General features: G+C 38.3%; 1 protein-coding gene across 6 annotated transcripts in view; it reads right to left on the bottom strand.

The window, feature by feature from the left end:
• The window catches only part of LOC140629438 (ankyrin repeat domain-containing protein 26-like), a 98,130-nt gene that overhangs the window by 62,848 nt on the left and 10,961 nt on the right, over positions 1 to 24,321 (bottom strand). For 5 of the 6 annotated variants that reach the window (XR_012027271.1, XM_072818910.1, XM_072818911.1 and 2 more), the window contains exons 4-8: positions 23,520 to 23,632; positions 15,922 to 16,054; positions 5,692 to 5,985; positions 4,209 to 4,423; positions 2,090 to 2,318 (exon numbers count right to left, since the gene is read on the bottom strand). Coding sequence is in view for 5 of the 6 variants with exons in the window: in XM_072818910.1 (XP_072675011.1) it covers positions 2,090 to 2,318; positions 4,209 to 4,423; positions 5,692 to 5,985; positions 15,922 to 16,054; positions 23,520 to 23,632 (984 nt within the window). In the remaining variant the exon portion in view is untranslated. The remainder of the gene's footprint in view (positions 1 to 2,089; positions 2,319 to 4,208; positions 4,424 to 5,691; positions 5,986 to 15,921; positions 16,055 to 23,519; positions 23,633 to 24,321) is intronic. The other variant, XM_072818914.1, reaches the window with a different exon arrangement.

Here is a 24,321-nt window from a genome sequence, read left to right as displayed (position 1 = left end):
AGGTAGAGACACAGGCAGAGGGAGAAGCAGGCTCCATGCACCGGGAGCCCTATGTGGGATTTGATCCCGGGTCTCCAGGATCGCGCCCTGGGCCAAAGGCAGGCGCCAAACTGCTGCGCCACCCAGGGATCCCCGAGACAGTTTTATCATAAAAACAAACATACAGTAAAGGTAATAGACCAATCATTTTTATAAAGCCAGTATGAGGGTTACAAGACAAAAGGAATAATATCAATTATATCTACAGTAACTAGTTAAGGGATACACAAAATACAAAGGTGTAAACTATGACATCAAATTTATAAAACAAGGCAGAGTGTAAAAATGCAGTGTTTTTAAAATCTGTTTGAACTGAAGTAACCATCAACTTAAAAGAGATTGCTATACATACACAGGATGTTATATATGAACTTCATGGTAATCACAAACCAAATATTTATAACGGATACACAAAAGGAAGAAAAGCATCCAAACATAATACTAAAAGTCATTGAATCAGAAGAGAATAGAGCAAGAAAACAAGGAAGTCGAATGAAAGAACAAGACTAAGGCTTCATTTAACATGAGTCTATGCTACATTTTTCTACATTAATAAAACCACGAATATACTATCAAAATCATAAGCCTATGTGCATTGATTGAAATGGGTATTTTAACAACAATGATACATAATGGAAATGGGTTGTTATTAAAGGCTCCCTATCACTGCCATCTTAGTCATCAATCATTCAAGTGATGGCATCAAGGTAAATATATGTGAATTTCATTTGAAATATCCAATTATTTGTGGGGTGCCTGGGTGGCACAGTCAGTTAAGTGTCAGAATCTTGATTTTGGCCCAGGTCATGATCTTAGGGTCATGAGATCCGGCTCCACTCTGAGCATGGAGCCTGCCTAAGAGTCTCTCTTCTCTCTTTCCCATTGCCCTTTACCACCTGCTTGCTTTCCTTCATTTTCTCTCTCTCTCTCTCTCTCAAAACAAAAAAAAAAAGAAAAGAAAGAATCAAATATTTCTTTGACTTACTTATTTAGAAAATCTCTACAGTTGCTCAGCAAGCCATTTTATAAAAATTGAAATAGAAGTAATATAAGTTAAAAAAAGGTGTTATAAGAAAGCAATTAGGGATGTGCTCTCATGTAAGAAAATGCCAAAACTTACAACATTTTTTAAACTGTTTTATTTATTTATTCATAAAAAGTACAGAGAGAGAAGCACAGACATAGGCAGAGGGAGAAGCAGGCTCCCTATGGGGATCCTGTTGCGTGACTCAATCCCAGGACCCCTGGATCATGACCTGAGCCAAAGGCAGATACATGCTAAACCACTCAGTCATACGGGTGCCCCCAAAACAAAGAACTATCAATTTAGTGTTACAAGTTTATTTAATTCATAAAAAGGACTTACCGTGGAATCGTTAAAATCATAAATATCCCTACATGGTTAAGCGTTTGGATTCTAATCATTCACTTATGCATAGGGGTGGAAAATTGGGTTACAGCAAACTTTAAACATATTATAAACTATTGCTAATCAGAGAATAAGTCAAAGCATCTAAGTGTACTTTGGGTTAGTAGGTAATAATATTTACTTTCCAAAATCCAATTTAACATAGCTTTTCAAGGAAATGGGTCTGTTTGGGGGTGCCTTGGGAACTCAGTTGGTTAAGCATCCAACTCTTGATTCCAGCTCAGATCATCATCTCGGAGTCATGGGATCAAGCCCTGAGTCAGGCTCCACACTCAGTGGGGAGCCTGCTTGAGATTCTCCCCCTCCCTCTACCTCTCTCCCCACTCATGGGCACACTCTCTTCTCTCTCAGATACATAAAATCTTTAAAAAATAAGAAGATAAAATGTGTCAGTTTAGTGGTATTTATTGAATAAAGTTAATAATAGGTATCTCTTGACAATAAGAGCTCCAGGAGCTTAAAAAAATACCATAAAATTTCTGTCCCATTTCCTTATTAGCACAAACCAGTATAACTTTTACTTAATGAGTATTATTCAGTTAACTCAGAATTTCACCAAATTAAAAACAAAAATTTTATTGGAAATCTGAAACTCAAGAAAAGAAAGATAATATAACTAACCTTGAACAAGTGAGTTTCAATGCTGCTAACTGAAGTCTGCGGCCTTGAGGTAGGAATCATTACATTTTCTCTTGGAGTAACATTTCTATCCAGCAGTAAACTACTAGTCAAATTTCCAACAGAAGGCCCTTCCAAGACTGGTCCCATAGTAAGAGTGCTGTGGAAAGGTCTGTTCTGCTGTCTCTCCACCAGATATTTGGTAGTGATATCTGCCAGCCTCTCATTAGTCCTGTGAAGATTACACAACACAAGTGCTTAGTATTTTATTTCTACCCAAATCATTCCTGCATGACCTGCATTTTTTTAAGTTTCCATAATAGCAAACAGAATGTGCCAGTAAACAGTGTTTTAACACTGAAAATGTGACAGAGCAGAGCTACTATATATATTTATAGGTTTAAAATTATTCCAAAGGAGTATATATGATTCCAGGGATAACTAACTAACAAGAAATTCAAATTAGGGGAGGGAAAGAAATGGCTGACAGTGATGTACATGGATTGACAGGTAATACTTGCTACCTTCTGGAATGGCTGTAATTACAAGATTCTGGAGAATGCCGTTACACATATTTGTATTTAGTAAACCAGTTTGAACATAAAAATAAACCATCCCTCAAAGACATTTTCAAGGATGTGCTTTCACCACTCTTGTACATTTTACTCATTGCCTCAGAGAAATTGAGGGTTTCGCACCGAGGAATACCTCAGACCAACAACCTCTAGGGGCCAGGTAGATGGCAGAGCAGTGATCAGAAGGACCGAAACAGCTCCAGAGGCAATTAGCTGATAACACACTTACCAAGGCCCTGGAAGTAGAATCTGCCCTTTTTGTCTTCCACACACCCCCTCATGCCCACCATGATGCTATTTTTAGCCACGTTGGGATTTATACTGCCTTTCACCCCAGTGTGAATCTTTCTCTGTTTCACATGTATACTTTTATATAAAGTAGAAAACATACAAAGGTTTCCCCCACCCTCAGGCTCTCTAGTAATAATACCAAAGACACAATCAAGAAAGTTAATTTACCAACCTGTATAGTATTGGCACTTGATCTTTTGGGTTAAAGGTGTAATCTTCCAAAAATGAACTCATTAATATTTCTATTTAGGGTAATTCTGACAAAAAATTTTATAGTAATATGCTGTCTATATACCCACTATTTGCTTCGATGTGGATGGAACTGGAGGGGAGGGTATTATGCTGAGTGAAATAAATCAATCGGAAAAGGACAAATATTATATGGTCTCATTCATTTAGGGAATATAAAAATTAGTGAAAGGGAATAAAGGGAAAGGAGAGAAAATGAGTGAAAATATCAGTGACGGTGACAAAACACGAGACACACCTAACTCTGGGAAACAAACAAGGGATGGTGGAAAGGGAGGTGAGCAGGGGGTTGGGGTGACTGGGTGATGGGTACTGAGGGGGACACTTGGGCGGGATGAGCACTGGTTGTTATGTAATATGTTGGCAAATTGTTATGCAACATGTTGGCAAATTGAACTCCAAAAAAAACAAAACAAAACAAAAAACCTTTTAAGTAGGGTTGTAAAGATGCAGGTATGTGAATCTGCTCTTTCCACTATAAATTTTATGAAGTTTAAATATAGACACGTATTCCCAATGAAAATTTAGTGTTCTAATTGAAATATACCATAATTGTAAAATACATGCTGGATTTTTAAGACTTCGAATGAAAAAAATATGAAATATCTCAGTAATAATTTTATATTGATCACAAGTTGAAAGGATATTTTTTGACGTATTGTGTTAAATAAAATATATCAACTTTAAAAAAATAATATGCTGTCTAAATTATAAAGTTTTAAACAATTAGTTTGTAAAGACAACAAGATAGAGTAACTGAAAATATTAATGGGAAAAAGTAAAATCATATACCCCCCCCCACACACACACACAAAAAGAGGAGAGAGGCAAACTATCCTGGATGAACATAAAATGGTAAGTTTACTTACAAACATTATTTTCCAAAATTATACTATCCAGTTGGCTTTCACTTCCTACTAATCTCATGAACCCATCTCCATAAAAATTATGCTTTAGAGGCAAATCAATAAGCTAAATCTATTTTCATTGATTCTGTTTTAACTTACTTGCTCAGTTTTTTTGTCAATGACATTCGCATTTCTGATTCTTCTAGGTAGAGTTGCCTGTACTTTTCCAATTCTATTTTAAGTTCCTGAGAATTTCTTATTTGGGATTGAAGTTCAGATTCCAGCTCTTTAATTCTGAGTGCCACTTGACTTCTTATTGAAGCATCATGACTTGCTCTTAACTGCTCTAAGTTTTCTTGAGATGCTGCTTGTCTCTAAAGCAAATTAAAAGCACAGTTTTAAAACAGCTAAAACTTGAGTAATTATAGTATATTTCTTTCCTTCAGTTGGGACTCAATGATTCAGAGAGCAATTTTAAATGTGTAAAAAAAAGCTGAAGTGTAAAATATTTATCACCAATGTCACCTGAATTGAATCTGAATGATAAAAATAAAGTTTAATCATTCTTATATTAGTACTCATGCAATCTGATACTTCAAAGAACAAGAGAATCAATTAAAAATTTTAAAAAGTGCATAATACAACTTGAGAATAACCTGTTTCTTGATTTCTGCTCAGAGCATGTTCTCAGTCAGAGGTCCTGAGGCCAAGCCCTGTGTCGCACCCAGTATGGAGTCTACCCAGGATTCATTCTGTCTCTCTGTCTCTCCCCCTCTGCCAATCCCCCTGCTCATGTTCAATAAATAAATAAGGAAATAAATAAATAAATGAAATCTTCAAAAAGGAAGAATAACCTAGGAATGGAACATGGAGCCCAATGCAGGGCTTGATTTCACAAACCTGAGACCAAGACCTGAGCTGAGATCAAGAGTCTGCTGCTTAACCAACTGAGCCACCTAGATACTCCATGGTAAAAGTTTTATTTTTTTAAATTTATTTATTTTTAAAGATTTTATTTTATTTATTCATGAAAGCCAGAGAGAGAGAGAGGGGCAGAGACACGGGCTGAGAAGGAGGCTCCACCCTGGGAGCCCGATGTGGGACTCGATCCTGGGACTCTAGGATCACGCCCTGGGTCAAATGCAGGTGCTAAAACCACTGGGCCACCCAGGAATCTCCATGGTAAAAGTTTTATTTTATTTTATTTTTTTCCCCATGGTAAAAGTTTTAAATCACAATTTTTTCTTTTCCTCTTAATAGTCTTGTTTCAGGGGATCCCTGGGTGGCTCAGCGGTTTACCACCTGCCTGCGGCCCAGGGTGTGATCCTGGCATGGAACCTGCTTCTTCCTCTGCCTGTGTCTCTGCTTCTCTCTTCCTCTCTCTGTGTATCTCCTGAATACATAAATAAAATCTCAAAAAAATAGTCTTGTTTCATACATACTGGTCATAAATCATTCTGAAAGATCAATTTAGTGAGAATAATGATGAAAACTGAAATCTTTACAGGGAGGAACGAATGCCTCCAGAAATATACCAAACAGATTGCTGTAAAGGAAGCAGAGGAAACCTACACAATGCATATAACCAAAGTGTAATTTGTAATGAAATAAATGAAAGCATATCACAGATCAATAAACTAACCTGGAAAAATAGATTGACTTCTTTTAATCTTTCTTCTACAATCAATCTTACTCTCTGGTCAATCTCCCATTTATAATACTTTTCTACTTGAATGCCTTGTACCACATTGACTTCTGCATGACTTCTGAGGTTTACTACTTTTTCTTCCAAGTTCTTTTTAATCTGTTTTAGTTTTTCACATTCCCTCTCTGTTGCTTTCATAGATAATAACTCCTGTTGAAGAACTTGATTTTTTGCATCCAGGTCTATACATCTTGAAGATTCAGTTTCCAATCTTGCTCTAAGATCACCAATCTGCATGAATAGAACAATACAGTTCGGAAATGGAATGAAATTAGTTTAACTCAAAACTATAACCAACATTTTAAAAAACATTTTATGTTTAAGTCTCTGTACTGAACCGTAGGCTCGAATTCATAACGTCAAGATCAAGAGTCATATGCTCTACTGACTGAGTCAGCCAGGTGCTCCCATTTTAAAATAAATTCATTTGCAATAAAATATAATCTATATTGTAGTAGAGTCTTAGAATGTGGAACCCTGAAGCACTTAGAAAATTAAGAACAGTGTTAAAACCACTAGGAGTTATTAAAAAAGATCTCTGCTATCATTGTCTTTGCCACACAACATTTGTACTTCATTTTATGTATTTTTCTATGACTGCTTCAGATCTTTCCTCCATAAAATAACTGTAAGTCACCTCTTAGTATAAAGTCTCTTATATAGTCAAATTGAATTCAAATAAAATTTTAAAAAAGAAAAGAAAGTCTCTGGCCCCTTCCCCTATCCTAACACACCATAATTTTTAAAAATTATTTATTCATGAGACACATAGAGAGAGGCAGAGATATAGGCAGAGGGACAAGCTCCACAGGGAGCCCGATGAAGGACTCGATCCCAAGGCCCTAGGATCATGCCCTGAACCAAAGACAGATACACAAACCACTGAGCCACTCGAGTGTCCCAATGAATACTCCCATTAATTTTTAAAAAGTTTTAGTAATATCATATTGACTTATGTAGGTCTGAACCAATAAATGCTTCCTAAGAGAAGACCTTGAAAATAAGACTCTAATTATTGAATCTATAAATACTGATTCTAAGCCACAAGCCTTTTTCTGAATTACAAATGATTTACATTAATTTGAATTGCATTCCCAGGAGAAATGATTCTCAGGATTAAGAAACCACACCTCTCAGTATAAAAATTTAGTGAGATGAAACTTATACTTTCGGACAAAAAAAAAAAACCCGCCTAATTGAATAGTATTATCTTATAATCCTCTGTTACTCCCACAAAACAAGGGAACATACTAAGCACCAAAAACCACCACTGAAAAACCTGACAGGGTTTCAGTGATTCTGAGTTGGGAAGAACTTCTTTCTTCTGGATATGATTGATAAGACAGGGTAAGTGGATGTGGTGGTTTTATAAATTTTTTGACACTTCTCCCATGATAATCCCACCCCTTAAAATGTGCTGACCTTAGTAATTGGTTTCCAGTGAATAGAATTCGGCAGAACTGCTGTGTGATTTTTTTAAGGCTAGGTTAAAAAATGTGATATAGCTTCCATTGACATTCTTCTTCTAGGGAAACTAACCCTTAGAATCTAGCTGCTGTGGGAAGCCCAGGCCACCTGGTGTGTCTTCATGTAGACATTTCAGCTGAGACTGACCCAGCTAACGTCCTTGCCAAAAGCCAGCCTCAACAGCTAAACATTTGCATGAACATGATTTTAGATGATTCTAGTCCCCAGCTTCCAGTCATCTCAGCTGACACCAAATGAAGAAGAAATGAGTTGGCCTTACTCGGCTTTGCCTAAACTAAATACTTGTGAACCAAATAAATGCTGTTTTGAGCAACTAGGTTTTCAGGTGGTTTATGATGCCGCAATAAATAACTGGCACAGAAACTGATATTAAACATGGGGTGCTGACATTAAAATATTTAAACCTGAACCTCCTTTGAACCGAGAGGTAGGTAGAAACTGAAAGGATGTAGGGAAGAGTAAGAATGAAAACCAAAAGGGCTTCCAACAGACTGTTAATGGAAACCTGATGGCCCTTGAAGAGGCTGACAGTAAAGGTTCCAGGCAAGTGAAGAAAATGACACTAGAGGAAAAGGAACTTGCGCCACAAACCACTTGAAAGTAAAACGGGACACAAAAGATAAACTAAACAAGGTCTATGCAGTATGAAAGACCCAGACAAACTGGGTGCAAATATTTTGTCCACATTTATAGCCTTTCCATATGCTGAAATGTCAAATAATGCTAAAATAAAGAATTGCATCCTGGGTCAAGAGCAAATCCAGGAAAACATGGCCTATGGATGAAGCCAAGATTATAAAAACTTTTGTTAAGACCTCAGAAGGATTTCAGGTATGCCTCAAATTTCTTTTAAGGATCTTAAGAGTATGAGCTTCACAGGAGAGCCCAGTTGAAAAGTTTATCTCAAAAAGATCTGCGAGACTGGCTTTTCTACTGACATAAAATCAATCCATTGATTCTCACAGAAAAACTCAAGAAGTTAAGAAAATTATAGCATCAAAACCACTGTTTGCGAGCTTGGACTAAAAGAGACCTAGATAGCACGGACTGAAAATAGGCCTTTGGGTCTTAGAAGTCCCCACAGGGAGGCAGCAGGCTGAAAACACAACTGCAAACACAGGTCATTGGACAGAACCAAGAGCTCAGAGAGGATAGACAGCAAAGAGCCATGGAGAAAAATTTCCATGGTTTCAGACTAAGTCTGACTGAAAAATGGACAGCATGCATCAGGCTGCATTTCAAACCTGCTATGGTCTAGTGTGACTTCCATCTTCTTTCTGAATGGAAGAGTCTTTAGCAAGTAACCAGAATGTTGTGTTTTCAATAGTAGAGAACTGTTCTCTTTAATTCTCAAGTCTTCATTCCTATTGAGAGAACCTGCACTCCAGGGACTAAAATTTAGACAACATAACCCTGGCACCTTATCCCCGCTGCACCTGATTAAGATGGCAAGATCTTGGACTCCATCCTGAACCCGATGCCATGATAACTGAGATTTGTCGGAGGTACTGGGAGGAGGTGAGTGCATTTTTCATGTGAAAGGAATATAGAACACTGTGGCCAGTGGGTAAATTACACTAAAAATTGCGTTCTTCATGTGTTCATAGGTGTTCCAGTATTCCATTAAAACTAAACAAAACAAAAAGACCGTGGGCTAACCTTAGTGACTTGCTACTAACGAACAGAATATGGTCAATGTGATGTTGTGTGTATTCCAAGGCTAGGCTACGAAAGGCAACACAGCTTCTGCCCTGTTCTGTATCTCAGCCTGCTTACTCGGAATTTAGCCCCTCCTCTTGTGAGGAGGCTCAGGCCACAAAGAGAGTCCAGGTGTGCCAGTGTAAGCATTTTGGCTGCCTGCCCTAACTATAAATCTAGGCAACAGCCAGCATCAACAACACCAGACATGAACTTTTTCTCTTGGTTTTTCCCCATTTAGGAGGACATTATCTGTGCATTTTTTCATATATTCCCTTTATTATGTTGAGGTATGTTCCCTCTTAAACCTACTTTGTGGAGGGTTTTTATCATGCATGGATATTGTACTTCATCAAACGCTTTTCCTACATCTATGGAAATGATGATGATTCTTCTTTCTTTTATTAATATGGTGCATCACACTGATTGATTTGCAGATACTGAATCACCCGTGTAACCCAGGAATAAATCCCATTTGATCATGGCGGTGATTTTCTTAATGTATTGTTAGATTCAGTTTGCTACTATTTTGTTAAGGATTTTTGCACTAGAAAATTGGCCTGTAATTCTCTTTGTGGTGTCTTTATCTGGTCTTGGTGTCAGGGTAATGCTGGCCTCATCAAATGAATTTGGAAGTTTTCCTTCCTCTTCTGTTTTATGGGACGGTTTGAGAAGAACGCATACTAACTCTTTCTTTAAATGCTTGGTAGAATTGGACTCTGAAGCCATCTGGTCCTGGACTTGTGTTTGTTCCAAGTTTTTGGATGAGTGATTCAATTTCTTGGCTGGTTAGCATTCTGTTCTACTTTCTTCCTGCTTCAGTTTTGGCAATTTATATGTTTCTCGGAACTTATCCATTTCTTCTAGGTTGTCCAATTTGTTGACATATATTTTTCATAATATTCTCTTATAATTGTTTGGATTTCTGCAGTGTTGGTTATTCTCCTCTGTCATGTGTGATTTTATTTGGGTCCTTTCCCTTTTCTTTTTGAGAACTATGGCTAGAGCCTTATCAATTTTATTAAATTTTTCAAAGAACCAGCTACTGTTGATCTGTTCTATTTTTATTTGTGTTTAGTTTCTTTATCATTTATTTCCACTCTAATGTTTTTTTAAAGATTTATTTATTGGGGCGGGGGGGAGGGGCAAAGGAAAAGGGAGAGAGAGAATCCACCAGTAGACTGAGGTTGGAGGCTGAAGCAGGCTTCAATCCCAGGACCCTGAGAACGTGACCTTAGCCAAAATCAAAGAGTTGGTCAGTTAACCAACTCAGCCACCCAGGACCCCCATTTTTCCTCTAATTTTTATTATCTCCATCCTTCTGCTGGCTTTAGGTTTCATTTGTTGTTCTTTTTCTAGCTTCTTTAGGTGTAAGGTTAGTTTGTGTTGAGATTTTTTTTTTTTTTTTTTTTGCTTCTTGAGGTAGGCCTGTATTGCTATATATACTTCCCTCTTAGAATCAGTTTGGCTGCATCTGAAAGGTTTTGGGGGGATCCCTGGGTGGCGCAGCGATTTGGTGCCTGCCTTTGGCCCAGGGCGTGATCCTGGAGACCCGGGATCGAGTCCCGCATCGGGCTCCCGGCATGGAGCCTGCTTCTCCCTCCTCCTCTGTCTCTCTCTCTATCATAAATGAATAAATAAATATTAAAAAAAAACATTAAAAAAAGGTTTTGGACAATTGTGTTTTCATTTTCATTTGTTTCCATGTCTTTTGAAATTTCTTCATTTATTTCCCGGTTGGCCCACACATTGATAGTACGATGTTATTTCACCTCCATGTATTTGTGGTCTTTTCAGACGGTTTTTTGTAGTCCACTTCTAGTTTCATAGTATTGTGGTCAGGAAAGGTGCATGGTAGGACTTCAATCTTTTTGTACTTCCTAAGGCCTGTTTTGTGGCCTAATGTATGATCTAGTCTAGAGAATATTCCAGATCTGTATTCTAATTTCATTTATTGCACTCTTCATCTCAGATTCTTTTTAAACTCTTCTATCTCTGTTGTAAGGGTCTCACTGATGTCTTCCATTCTTTACTCAAGTCCACTGAACATCCTTATGGTCACTGCTTTAAATCCTCCATCAGGCACGTTATTTCTCTCTCTCTCACTTAGATCTCTGGCCCTGTGGCATTATCCTGTTCTTTCATTTGAGATAAATTCCTCTGTCTTCTCATTTTGTCTAGGTCTCTGACAGTTTCTCTGGGTTAGAAAAGCCAGTTATGTCACTTGTTCCTGAAAGTAATGGACCACTGAAAATGGTCCCGTAGTGCCCAGGGCCTGGTGCTTGAGGGAGGGTCTCCAGGGTGTGCGGCATGCACTCTGCTACTGGGTTCTGGCTCCTCTATCCCTCAGGCCAGTCATCTGAGAGATAGGCTCTCAGTATCTGCTGTGGGCAGTGTTTGGTACTTGGCCTGAATCTAGCGGGTTTGAACTAGCTTGCGAAATGAGACCTGTCACAGTCCACTGGAACTGAGACCCTGCAAAACTCTGGTCAGGACACATGGTGTCCGCAGGGGTTTGTACTGGTCTTCTGGGGGAAGGGCTTGCTGTGCTGGAACTGAGGCAAGCATGATTCAAAAGGGCAGTTCCCCTGGAGTGCAAACGGGTGGTGGCTGGTGTAAGCAAGTTAGGCAGCTGGTGTCAGAGTGGCACTGATTCCCACAGGTGGCTCTGTGTTTGTGCTCAGGGCCAGGGGAGGGAAATGTCACCAGCCAGCTGCTTCCGTTCTGTGTGCCTCTCTCCAAGTATAGTGCCCTACACATTCTACCATAGCCAAGCCCAATAACCTTTAAAATTCCAGGCTTTAAGCCCTCCATAGTTGCAAGAACTCAGGAAATTCAGCCACTCTCCTTTTCCAAGCCAGTGGCTACGTGCATTCCCAGGTGTTCTCTCCTGCCCTTCGCTGGGACCACTACTCCCTCCCATCTGCTGCAGATAGGATCTCTTTCTCTTCTAAACTATATCTCTGTACTTCCGACTTTCTTTAAAGTGGCCTCTTCTCTCTCTTTAGTTGTGACCTTTGTTCTGTCAGTATTCAGGTAGATTTCTGGGGTATGTAGGATGAGTTGATAGGTATCTAGTTGTATTAGTGGGATGAGGTGAGTCTAGGCTCCTCCTACCCTGCCACCATCTTCCTTTCTCTAAGACATTTTTTCTAAAGAATCCCTTCAATTACAAATTATTAAAACTAGACAAGAACTCCTCTTTTAAATTTCCCCTCATGTTAGGGGAGAAAAACGACTGGCAAGCAGAGAGACATGTGATTTGAAGTATAACAGCTGAACAACTAGTAAAAGTTTAATAAGCAAAACGGAACCTTTTATCTGAATTCAAGTAACTGCAATTCTAAAAGAAAGGCAGCATTGAGTGCTTTTAAATCAATAATCTTCATTCTCCCTTCATCAGTGATGACATAAGGAGAACGTTATGGAATAATTTCTAATCTTTTCATTAGCGAAACAAATGTATTGTCCTTTGGCACACTTAAATTAAATATAATTTCTCCTTTATCTTACTGCAAGCTTATTTTTCAGGGAAGGTAGTAAGACTATCTCATCTTTATATCGTACTAGAATGCTTCTCCATATCATATAGGTTCACTTTGAAATTTTTTTGTGATTCAAATTGCTCGCCTACTATTTGTCTCTGATAATTTGATTGTTTTTAAAAATATTTAATTTATTTATTCATGAGAGACACACACAGAGAGACAGAGGCAGAGACACAGGCAGCGAGAGAGGTAGACTCCATGAAAGGAGCCTGACGTGGACTCAATCCTGGGTCTCCAGGATCACGCCCTGGGCTGAAGGCAGTGCTAAACCACTGAGGACCCGGGCTTCCCTGATAATTCAATTAAATGCAACAAGATATTTTACAGGTGTATTCTTGACATAATGTAATGAAATGTTTATTCTATTAATTACGTATTGACCTATCAAAGTACAGCTATGCATATCTTTCTATTTCAGTAAAAGAAGATGGATACAGGCAACTCTGTTTTCCAAGAATGTAGGATCTGTGCCAAGAACGGGATCGGCGCCAGTCTTGTATGCACAAGAACCAGGTCAAAAGAGTATCTAATTGTGAACTTTAAGATGATGGATTAGCAAGACTTCCAAACAGGAAGGCTGATAACCCAGAGTTAATCCTTTATATCCTAGATGGTGAAATCTATGGGTGAGTCTATGCATTATAACAAGTTAATAAAACACAACGAAGTACATAGTAGACAGTGGATCCTACAACCAAGACGATGGAAATGGATGCGGGAGGCACTGAGTGAGAAACTACAGGTATTACTGGAGAAGAGAAACGGGACTCTATCTTTTTGAGCCTGGCTTCTCATTGTGTCAGGTAGTCAGCAAGACATAAGCTGGCAAAAGGCTCCTTCAAAAAGTATAAGTCTCTACAGGAGTAAAGTTAGGTTCTACTACATTGACTTATTACATAATTGTAATATAAATGAGTGGTAATTTGCAAGAGGACTAGGAAAGAATTCTCATAAAATTTGATTTGGTAGTGGCCTAAGGATAGACATATAGGTCAATGTATTAGAATTGAGAATCTAAAAATAAACTCTCAAATTATAAGGGGATCCCTGGGTGGCGCAGCGGTCTGGCGCCTGCCTTTGGCCCAGGGCGCGATCCTGGAGACCCGGGATCGAATCCCACGTCGGGCTCCCGGTGCATGGAGCCTGCTTCTCCTCTGCCTGTGTCTCTGCCTCATTCTCTCTCTCTCTGTGACTATCACAAATAAATAAAAAAATTAAAAAAAAAAAACTCTCAAATTATGGTGGATTGATTTTCAACAAGGGTGTCGAGACACTAAAATGGAATAAGAATAGTCTTTTTAACAAATGGTACTGAGACAAATGGATATCCACACACAAAGTAATAAAATTAGACCTCTACCTCACAACATATGTACAAACTTAACATGAAATATTAAGAGCTAGGGATCCCTGGGTGGCACAGTGGTTTGGCGCCTGCCTTTGGCCCAGGGCGCGATCCTGGAGACCCGGGATCGAATCCCACATCGGGCTCCCGGTGCATGAAGCCTGCTTCTCCCTCGGCCTGTGTCTCTGCCTCTCTCTCTCTCTCTCTCTGTGACTATCATAAATAAATAAAAATTGAAAAAAAATATTAAAAAAAAAGAAAAGAAATATTAAGAGCTAAAATTATAAAACTCATAGAAAAAACAGGTGTGTATGTTCGTGATTGCATTTGGCAACAGTTTCTTAAATATGGCATCAAAAGACAGAAACAGATTAAGGATTTCATCAAAATCTAAAAAATAAAAGCTTCTATGCTTCAAATGTAACCATCAAGCAAAAGTGAAAAGGCAAGGTGATGAATAAAATATTTGAAAATCATATCCCTGATAAGGGGTCTGTAGTTAGGATATAGATAGAACTCTTACAATAATGAAAAGACAGTCCAATATAAAAATGGGCAAAATAAATGATTAGTTCTTTAAGCAAGATATAGAAATGAATAATGACCACATATAAAGTGAGATGCTCAACATCACTAGTTCTAAGAAATATGCAAATTAAAACCACAAGACAGATGGAACTCAACAAGTGTATTATGCTAAGTGAAATAAGTCAGAGAAAGACAAATACCATATGATTTCACTCCTATGTGGAATTAAGAAAAAAAAAAGCCAACAACAGATGAACATAGGGGAAGGTGGAAAAAAAGGAGAGAAAGAGAGGCAAACCATAAGAGACTCTCAACCATAGAGAATAAACTAAGTGTTGCTGTCGAGGTGGGCAGGGGGGACTAGATGAGTGATGGGTATTAAGGAAGGCACTTGTACTGATGAGCACTGGGTATTTAAGTGAGGAATCACTAAATTCTACTCCTGACACCAAGATTACATGATATGTCAACTAACGAGAATTCAAATAAAAATTTGAAACAAATGAAAATACCCCTACAACGTGTCATTTTACACCCAATAGAATAGCTATAACAAAAACAACAGATAATGACAAACATTGACAAGAATCAGGGAAAATGAGAATCCTCAAACACTGGTGACATAAATGTAAAATGGTGCAGCCAGTTTGGAAAATAGTCTGGCAGTTCCTCAAAAGGTTTAAACCAAAAATGTTAAAGGTCCTTTAACATATGAACTAACAATTCCATTTATAAGTATATACCCAAGAGAAGTGAAATGTTCACGCAAAAGCTTGTACATGCGTATTCACAACAGCATTATTAACAACAGCCAAAAAGTGTAACAGCTCAAACGTCCACCAAATGATAAATACATAAATAAAACGTGGGCTGTCCATATGGTGGGATAGTATTCAGAAATAAAAAAATAATAAAGTTCTGACACATGGCACAAAATAAATCTAAAAACATGCTAAACCAAAGAAGGCAGTCACAAAGGATCAAATATTTGGTGATTCCATTGAGATGACCTGTCCAAAATCAGCAGCAAATCGATAGAGACAGAGACTAGAACGGTGACTACCTATGGCTAAGAAGAATAGGGAGGGGGAAACTAGCATGACGTGCCAGTTAAAGGGCATAGGGTTTATTTTTACGGTGACAAAATGTTCTAAAATGGATTGTGGTAGTCTTTGAATATGCATCTTTTTTTTTTTAATTTTTTTTTAATTTTTTATTTATTTATGATAGTCACATAGAGAGAGAGAGAGAGAGAGAGAGAGAGAGAGAGGCAGAGACACAAGCAGAGGGAGAAGCAGGCTCCATGCACCGGGAGCCCGACGTGGGATTCAATCCGGGGTTTCCAGGATCGCGCCCTGGGCCAAAGGCAGGCGCCAAACCACTGCGCCACCCAGGGATCCCTGAATATGCATCTTATGTTCATTATATCTCAATAAAGTTATTACCAAAAATATATATCAAGTATGTAAGATTACTAGGAAAATCTGTATTTTACTGCTCAAAGCACAGAGGGATTTATTTCCCAATGATTTTAGAGTCCCAAAACTAATTAAAAATTACCTTCTGTCTTAGCATATTAATCTGAATTTCCATTTCCGTTTGACTGGTTTTTAAATCTCCATAGAAAGGAAGCTCTCCATTTTCATATTTACTTAATATCCTTCTTAACATGTTTATTAAGTGGTTCTTAAGCCTGCAGAAGGTATAGAATGAGTAAGTCAGGTCCTTTAAGAAGAAATATTTAATACTTATTTAAATAGATAATATGTTCTATCACATAAACAAATCTATACTTATGATATCTCATTTGTTCCAATCTCTCATTGTTTGAGAGAATACCAACTAAATTACATTGCTAAGTAAAAAAATATGGAAAAGATTTTTATGACACATATGGCAGTTGAAGGGTTAACAGGGTAACTATATTAAGAGTTCTTGTAAGTTATTATTAATATCTATTTTCAGTATGTGAATATAAAAATTAATCTATTATTAGGTAGTAGAGGCTAGTAATCCACGGTGAGGAAGAAAAGCATCCTCATCTATTAATGTTTTATAAAGACACAAAAATACATTTTGGTACCCACCTACCCCAGTCTAAAAGAAGGAAAGAAAATACAGACAAAAAACATCAAAGGAGATCATTCAAAACAGAAAGAGAAACAGGAAAGAAAAATATTTATAAAGTTTGAATTCAGAGGAAGAAGGAAGAGGCAGAGCTTTAGAAGAAAGGAAATCAGCAGAGAGAGAATGTATGATGATGGCCTATGAGACTGTTTTAAACAAAAATCTAATACCTTGGCTAGTACATTCTTAGGAAAGTGAAGGATGCCAAACAATGCAGAGAAACAAAGTTGAATGACAGAAAAGTTTTGGCGGATCAGAGCAAAACTTAAATACTCAGCAAATAAGCAGAAAGGAAGCCAGGTGGGAGCTTCAGAGACATCGGAAAGACTTTTTTAAAAATCTGAGTAGTGAAGTTGCTCATTTTATTCTTCATGAAGTCAGACATGTATTTTTGTATGAATGACATATTTTATAACTAGAAAACGCAGGAAGAAAATGTAAGCCACTTGAGTCAGAGATGGCAGAGCAAGAGGAGAACATAGTTTTGTCTGATCCCAGAAATTCAGCCAGAGAGCTTTCAAATCATTCTGAACACCTGTGAAATCAACCAGACATCTAAGGAAAGAATTGCAGCATTTCTACAAATAGAAAAGTGACCACTTTTTGCAAGACTTGGTTAACTTTCACCTTCAGAGTTACATTCTATTCTTTCACCGTACTTAATTTTATTTCTATATACATGTAAGTCCTGCTTGTTTTTCCTTTGGGATATATTTCTCTAACAAAAAGACATAGGATATGGTATATTGCTCAGTTCTGTTCAACTGGGTGATAATATCCTTTTTTAAAAATTTATTCATGATAGTCACAGAGAGAGAGAGAGAGAGAAAAGAGAGAGAGAAAAAAGACAGAGAGAGAGAGGCAGAGACATAGGCAGAGGGAGAAGCAGGCTCCATGCACCAGGAGCCCGACGTGGGATTCGATCCCGGGTCTCCAGGATCACGCCCTGGGCCAAAGGCAGGCGCAAAACCACTGCGCCACCCAGGGATCTCTGATAATATCCTTTTTATTTTGACTTTTAATTTCCATTTTTACACTTACATTCTAGACTTTCCTTGTATTTAATTTTATTTTTGTATATATACAAGGTTTCCTCTTAACCATTTGGGGATGCAATTTCCTAACAAAAAGACCAAAATTCACATAGTATCGGTGTACTGCTCTGCTCTCTTGATCTCTCTAATTCTATTATCTCCTTTGTTAACCTTTAAATTGGCTTCGGGTCTCTTCTGATTTGTTTAGCATGTATTTATCTGGGGTCATTCTTGATATTTTTCTATTCTGTTCTCTCACTCATCTCTTCTTCTCTGGACAGAATGACAAGATGGAAAAACTCACCGCCACAAAGAGAACAAGAGGTAGTACTGACTGCCTGGAACCTAATCAGCATGGATAGAAGGAAGAGGCTGGAGCGAGAGTTCAGAATAATGACCATCAAGATAATAGCTGGGCTTAAGAGACACTCAGAGGACACTAGAGAATGCCTTTCTGGAGAAATAAAACAACTGATATCTAATCAAGTTGAGATAAAAAAGGCTAATCTTAGTGAGATGCAATCAAAAATGAAGGTTCTAACTGCTAGGATAAATGAGGCTTCACAGAGAAGTAGTGATATAGAAGACAAAACAATGGAGAATAAAGAAGCTGAGGAAAAACAAGAGAAACAACCACTGGACTATGACAGGAGAATTTGAGAGATGATTCGTACCACACAGCAAAACAATGTTAGAATAATGGGGATCCCAGAAAAAGAGGGGAAGGAGGGGGCAGAAGGCATATTTGAGCAAATTATAGCAGAGATCTTCCCTCATCTGGGGAAAGAAACAGGCACTCAAGTGCCAGGAGGCACAGAGAACCTTCCTCAAAATCAATAAAAAATAGGTCAATATCTCCAAGCAAAGCTTGCAAATTTCAGACCCAAAGAGAAAATCCTGAAAGCAGCTTGGAACACGAGGCCCTGAACTAAGAAGGAGAGAAATATTCAACTGGCAGCGGATCTATCCAAAGAGATAGCAGGCCAGAGAGAGCTGGCATGATATACTCAGGGTGCTCAATGAGAAGAATCTACAGCTAAGAATTTTATCCAGCAAGGCTCTCATTCAAAATACAAGGGGAGATAAAAAGCTTCCAGCACAAACAGAAACTAAAAGAATTTGTGATCCCTAAAACAGCCCTGCAAGGGGAACCTTTAAGAAAACAGAGAGCCCAAAAATAACACAGACCAGAAAGGAACAGACACAGTACACCAAAACACAGACTTGACACGTAATACAATGGCACTACATCCATATCTTTCAATCGTTACTCTGAATGTAAACAAGCCAAATGCCCCAACCAAAACACACAGGGTATCCCAGTGGATTAAAAAAAAAAAAAAAAAGCAAGACCCATCGATATGCTATCTGTAAGAGACTCATTTTTAGACACAAAGAAAACCCCAGATTGAAGGTGAGGGGGTGGAAAACCATTTTATCATATTAAAGGACATTAAAAAAAAACTGAGGTGGCAATCTTGATATCAGACAAGTTGTATTTTAAACCAAAGACTGCATTAAGAGATGAAGAAAGACACTATGCCATAATTAAATGGTCTATCCAAAGAGAAAATTGAACAATTATAAGTTTTAATGCCTCTAAAGTAGGAGCAGCCAACTATATAAACCGATTTTCTGTTAAGATTTCATTTATTTATTTATTTGACACAGAGAGAGAACAGAAGCATGGGCAGCAGGAGAGGGAGAAGCAGACTCCCCACTGAACAGGGAGCCTGATGAGGGCTTCATCCCAGGACCCTGAGAACATGACCTGACCAAAGGCAAGGGCTTAACCGACTGAGCCACCCAGACCCCCTTATGAACCAATTAATATCAAAATTAAAGGAACACATTGATAGTCATACAATAATAGTAGGCACTTTAACACACCACTCACTGTAATGGCCAGATCATCTAAGCAGAAGATCCACAAGGGCACAAGGGCTTTGAATGACACACTGCACAAAATGGACTTCACAGATAACTTCAGAGCATTCCATCCTACAGCAACAGAATACACATTCTTCTCGGGTGCACATGGAACATGTTCCATACTAGATCACGTACTGGGTCATAAATGAGGTCTCAACTGATACCAAAAGATTGGGATCATTCCCTGCATACTTTCAGACCACAATGCTTTGAAACTGAAACTTGATCACAAGAGGAAATTTGGAAAGAATTCAAATACACGGAGGTTAAAGAATCAAGCCAGGGAATAAAAGCACAGTTTTAAAAACCTCATAGAAACAAACAAAAATGGAAACGCAACTGCTCAAAACATCTGGGATGTAGCAAAGGTCATCCTAAGAAGGAAGTATATAGCAATACAAGTCTTTCTCAAGAAATGAGAAAGGTCCTAAGTACACAAGCTAACCTTACACCTAAAGGAGCTGGAAAAGAACAGAAGATTAAAACCTAAAACCAGCAGGAGAAGAGAATTCATAAAGATCAGAGCAGAAATCAATGAAATAGAAACCAAAGGAACAGTAGAACACATCAATGAAATCAGGAGCTGGTTCTTTGACAGAATAAGATCAATAAACCCCTGGACAGACATATCAAAAAGAGAACGGACCCAAAGAAATAAGATCGTGAATGAAAGAAGACAGATCACGACCAGCACCAGAGAAATATAGACAACTATAAGAACACATTCTGAGCAACTATATGCCAACAAAGTAAGCAATCTGGAAGAAATGGATCCCTTCCTATCAAAACTGAAACAGGAAGACACAGGAAACCTGAACAGACCCATAACCAGCAAGGAAATGGGAGCAGTCATCAAATATCTGCCAACAACCAAGAGTCCAGGACCAGGAGGCTTCCCAGGAGAATTCTACCACACATTCCAGGAAGAATTAATCTATTCTTCGGAGCTGTTTATAAAAATTAGTAATGGAAGGGAAACCTTCCAGTGTTCTCTGTGAGGCCAACATTACTCTGATCGCAAAACCAGAGCAAGACCCCACCCAAAAGGAGAATTACACTCCAATATCCCTGATGAACACGGATGCCAAAATTCTCAACAAGACACTGGCTGGGAGGATTCAACAGTACATTAAAGGATGATTCACCATGTCCAAGTGGGTTTTATGCCTGGGCTGCAAGGGTGATTCGACATCTGCAGATGAATCAATGTGATACACTACAGAAATAAAAGAAAGGATAAGAACCATAGGATCCTCTCAAGAGATGCAGAAAAAGCAGTTGACAAAGTGCAGCACCCTTTCCGGATCAATACTCTTCACAGTGCAGGGAGGAGGGGAGCATATCTCAATATCATAAAAGCCATCTACAAAAAGCCCACACCCGATGCTATTCTTAATGGGGAAAAACTGAGAGCTTTGCCGCTAAGGTCAGGAACACAACAGGGAGGTCCACTCTCTGGACAACCAGTGTTGTTCGACATAGCCTCAGCATTTAGACAACAAAAAGAAATAAAAAGGCGTCTGAATCAGAAAAGAACTCAAACTCTCACTTTTCTCAGAGGACATGATATCCTATGTGGAAAACCCAAAAGACTCTACGCCAACATTGTTAGGACCCTTTCCTGAATTCAGCAAAGCAGCAGGATAGGAAATCCATGCACAGAAATCAGTTGCATTTCTATACACTAACAATGAGATGGAAGAAAGAGAAACTGAGGAGTCAATTCCATTTACCATTGCACTAAACACCATAAGATACCTTGGAATAAACCCACCCAAAGAGACAAGGATCTGTACTCTGAAGAAGACAGGACATTCTGGAAAGAAATTGAGAAATCATAAAGAACTGAAATCATTCCATGTTCATGGATTGGAAGAACAAATATTGTTAAAATGTCTATGCAAGCTCGAGCAATCTCTACATTCAATGCAATCTCTATCAAAATACTACCAACTTTTTTTTTAAGATTTTTTATTTATTTATTCATTAGACACACACAGAGAGAGAGAGAGAGAGAGAGAGAGAGAGAGAGGCAGAGACACAGGTAGAGGGAGAAGCAGGCTCCATGCAGGGAGCCCAACGTGGCACTCGATCCTGGGTCTCCAGGATCACACCCTGGATTGAAGGCAGAGCTATACCGCTGAGCCACCTGGGCTGCCCCCAACTTCTTTGCATACAGCTGGAGTAAATAATACTAAAATTTCTTTGGAACCTTAGAAGACCCCGAATAGCCAAAGGTATGTTGAAAAACGTAGCCAAAGCTGGTGGCATTAGAAGCCAGCCTTTAAGCTCCATTGCAAAGCTGTGATCAACAGGACAGTATGGTCCTGGCACAAAAGCGGACATGTCAATCAATGGCCCAGAAGAGTAAATCCAGAAGTGGACCCTCAACTCTATGGTCCACTCCTCTTCAACAATACTGGAAAGAAAATCCAATGGAGACAAAGCAGTCTCTTCAACAAATGGTGTGGGAAAATCAGACCACCACATGTAGAAGAATAAAACTAGACCATTTTCTTACACCATACACAAAAATAGAGTCAAAATGGATGAAACACCCAAATGTAAGATAGGAATCCATTAAAATCCTAGAGGAGAACACAGCCAGCAACCTCTGTGACCTTGGCTGCAGCAACTTCTTGCTAGACATGTCACCAGACGCCAAAATGACCTACTGAGACTTCATCAAGATAAAAAGCTTTTACGCAGCAAGGAAACAGTTGACAAAACCAAAAGACAACTGACAGAATGGCAGAAGGTGTTTGCAAATGCCTTATCAGATAAAAGGCTGGTATGCAAAGTCTATAAAGAGCTAATCAAAGTCAACACCCAAAGAAAGATAACCCAATGAAGAAATGGGAAGAAATGAAAGGACATGTCTCCAAAGAAGACATACATATGGCCAACAGACACATGAAAACATGCTCAACATCAGTTGGCACCAGAGAAATACAAATCAAAACCATGGTGAGTTTCCCCCTCACACCTTTCATAATGGCCAAAATTAGCAAGTCTGGAAATGACAGATGTTGGCAGGAATGCAGAGAAAGGGGGATCCTCTTACGATGTTGGTGGGAATGCAACCTGGTGCAGCCACTCTGGAAATCAGTACCAGAGGTTCCTCAAAGAGTTGAAAAAGGAGCTACCTATGTAAAACCCAGCAATTGCACTAGAAGGTATGAATCCCAAAGATCACTTTGGTCAGGATCCAAAGGGGCACCTGCACCCATATGTTTATACCAGTAAATATCCACAATAGCCAAACTAGGAGATCCGATGTTCTTTGAAAGAGGTATGTATAAAGAAGGTGTGATATAAATAAATAATCATATTTATTTATTTATTGGACAGAGAGAGAGAGAGAGAGGGAGGGAGAGAGAGAACAGAATATTACTCAGCCAATAAATAATGAAATCTTGGGACCCCTGGGTGGCTCAGTGGCTGAGAGTAGGCCTTTGGCTCCGGGCATAGGGGAAGGGAAGGAAAAGTAAAACAAGATGAAATCAGAAAGAGACACAAACCATAAGTCACTCAATACTAGAAAACAAACTGTGGGTTGCTGGAGGGGAAGGGATTGGGGGCGATGGGGTAACTGCCTGATGGGGATTAAGGAGGGCACGTGATGGCATGAGCACTGGGTGTTACATAAGACTGATGAATCACTGAACTCTACCTCTGAAACTAATATTACACTATAAGTTAATTAATTTGAATTCAAATAAATAATATAAAATAAAAAGAAATACAAGCAAATCCAAGATAACTTTTGATGTTGTTATATGACACAGTTAAGTTTTTAGAGATTAGGATATCTGCTCTAAGAAAAGAACACTATTAAAAGGAAAGATTACCTAAGAACAAAGATATCTTGCAGAAAAAATTCACGGTGGACAATGAAAAGCGCAGTTGACAATATATGTCAAAGGCATTGTTGTTATTATTTAAGGAATCACGGAAGAGTAAATGTAGTATTTTGGCAAGAATTTCTATTTAGGTTTTTATAAACTACAATTACAGATAAATTAGTTAATTAATGGTTAAAGTGATGTGAAATATTAGTCTTACCCAGTATTCTCTTTTTCCAATTCCTCATTTTTCTTCACTTCTTGATCCAACCTGAACTGCAAAGGCTGTTTTAACTCCATACATTTCTTTAGGTTTTCCTTTTCATCACCACACTTTGGAAACAATTTTTTAAGAACATTAGTTTCAAAAATCAAGAGACTCCTTCTTCTTTTATAAAATGCTATTTCTCATGAATCCATGAGTAATATGTGTTTAGACAGGTTTATAAAATACATATAAAATGTAGGTTATGAACCAAATGTCAATGAAAAGAAATCTCAAAAATAAGGATGTTTGTTAAAACAGCTTCAACTGAGTTTATATTTTCATCATTTTTGTTTCTAGAATTTAAATTGCCAAAATTTACTTGGGAAATACAGAGGTTTTTAATCCACATTAATGAAAAAATCTTTAAGGTGGCTATACTTACATCTGAGTTTCTAGAGATGTCCTAGAAGCAGTTTCACCAATGTCTTAAGATACTCTGGGTTTTGTGAGATCACAGCTTAAGATACAGTCTCTGAAAAATTCCCATACTGTCCCCATTATAATTTTGATGATCATCTGACTTTAGGATGAGATACTCTCCTTCTCTGCAAGCATTTCAAACATTTCTCTGCAAGATTTCAATGTCTTCTTTTCTATTGACCACTTTTCTCTCTAAATAAAATTCAAGGCTTCCCAATATTCTATAAAAACGTTTCCTTACTCTTGCAGCATTTTCGATCATCTTGCTTTTCCCCTTTCACTGGACTCGAACATTCTTTAATGTGTCATCTCAGCCACAGATTCATCTTTTCAT

The sequence above is a fragment of the Canis lupus genome (genome assembly GCF_048164855.1).
Source record: "Canis lupus baileyi chromosome 5 unlocalized genomic scaffold, mCanLup2.hap1 SUPER_5_unloc_5, whole genome shotgun sequence".
Taxonomy (NCBI): Eukaryota; Metazoa; Chordata; class Mammalia; order Carnivora; family Canidae; genus Canis; species Canis lupus.
The sequence above is the reverse complement of the archived record's forward strand: the minus strand, read 5'-3'. Positions and strand labels throughout refer to the sequence as shown.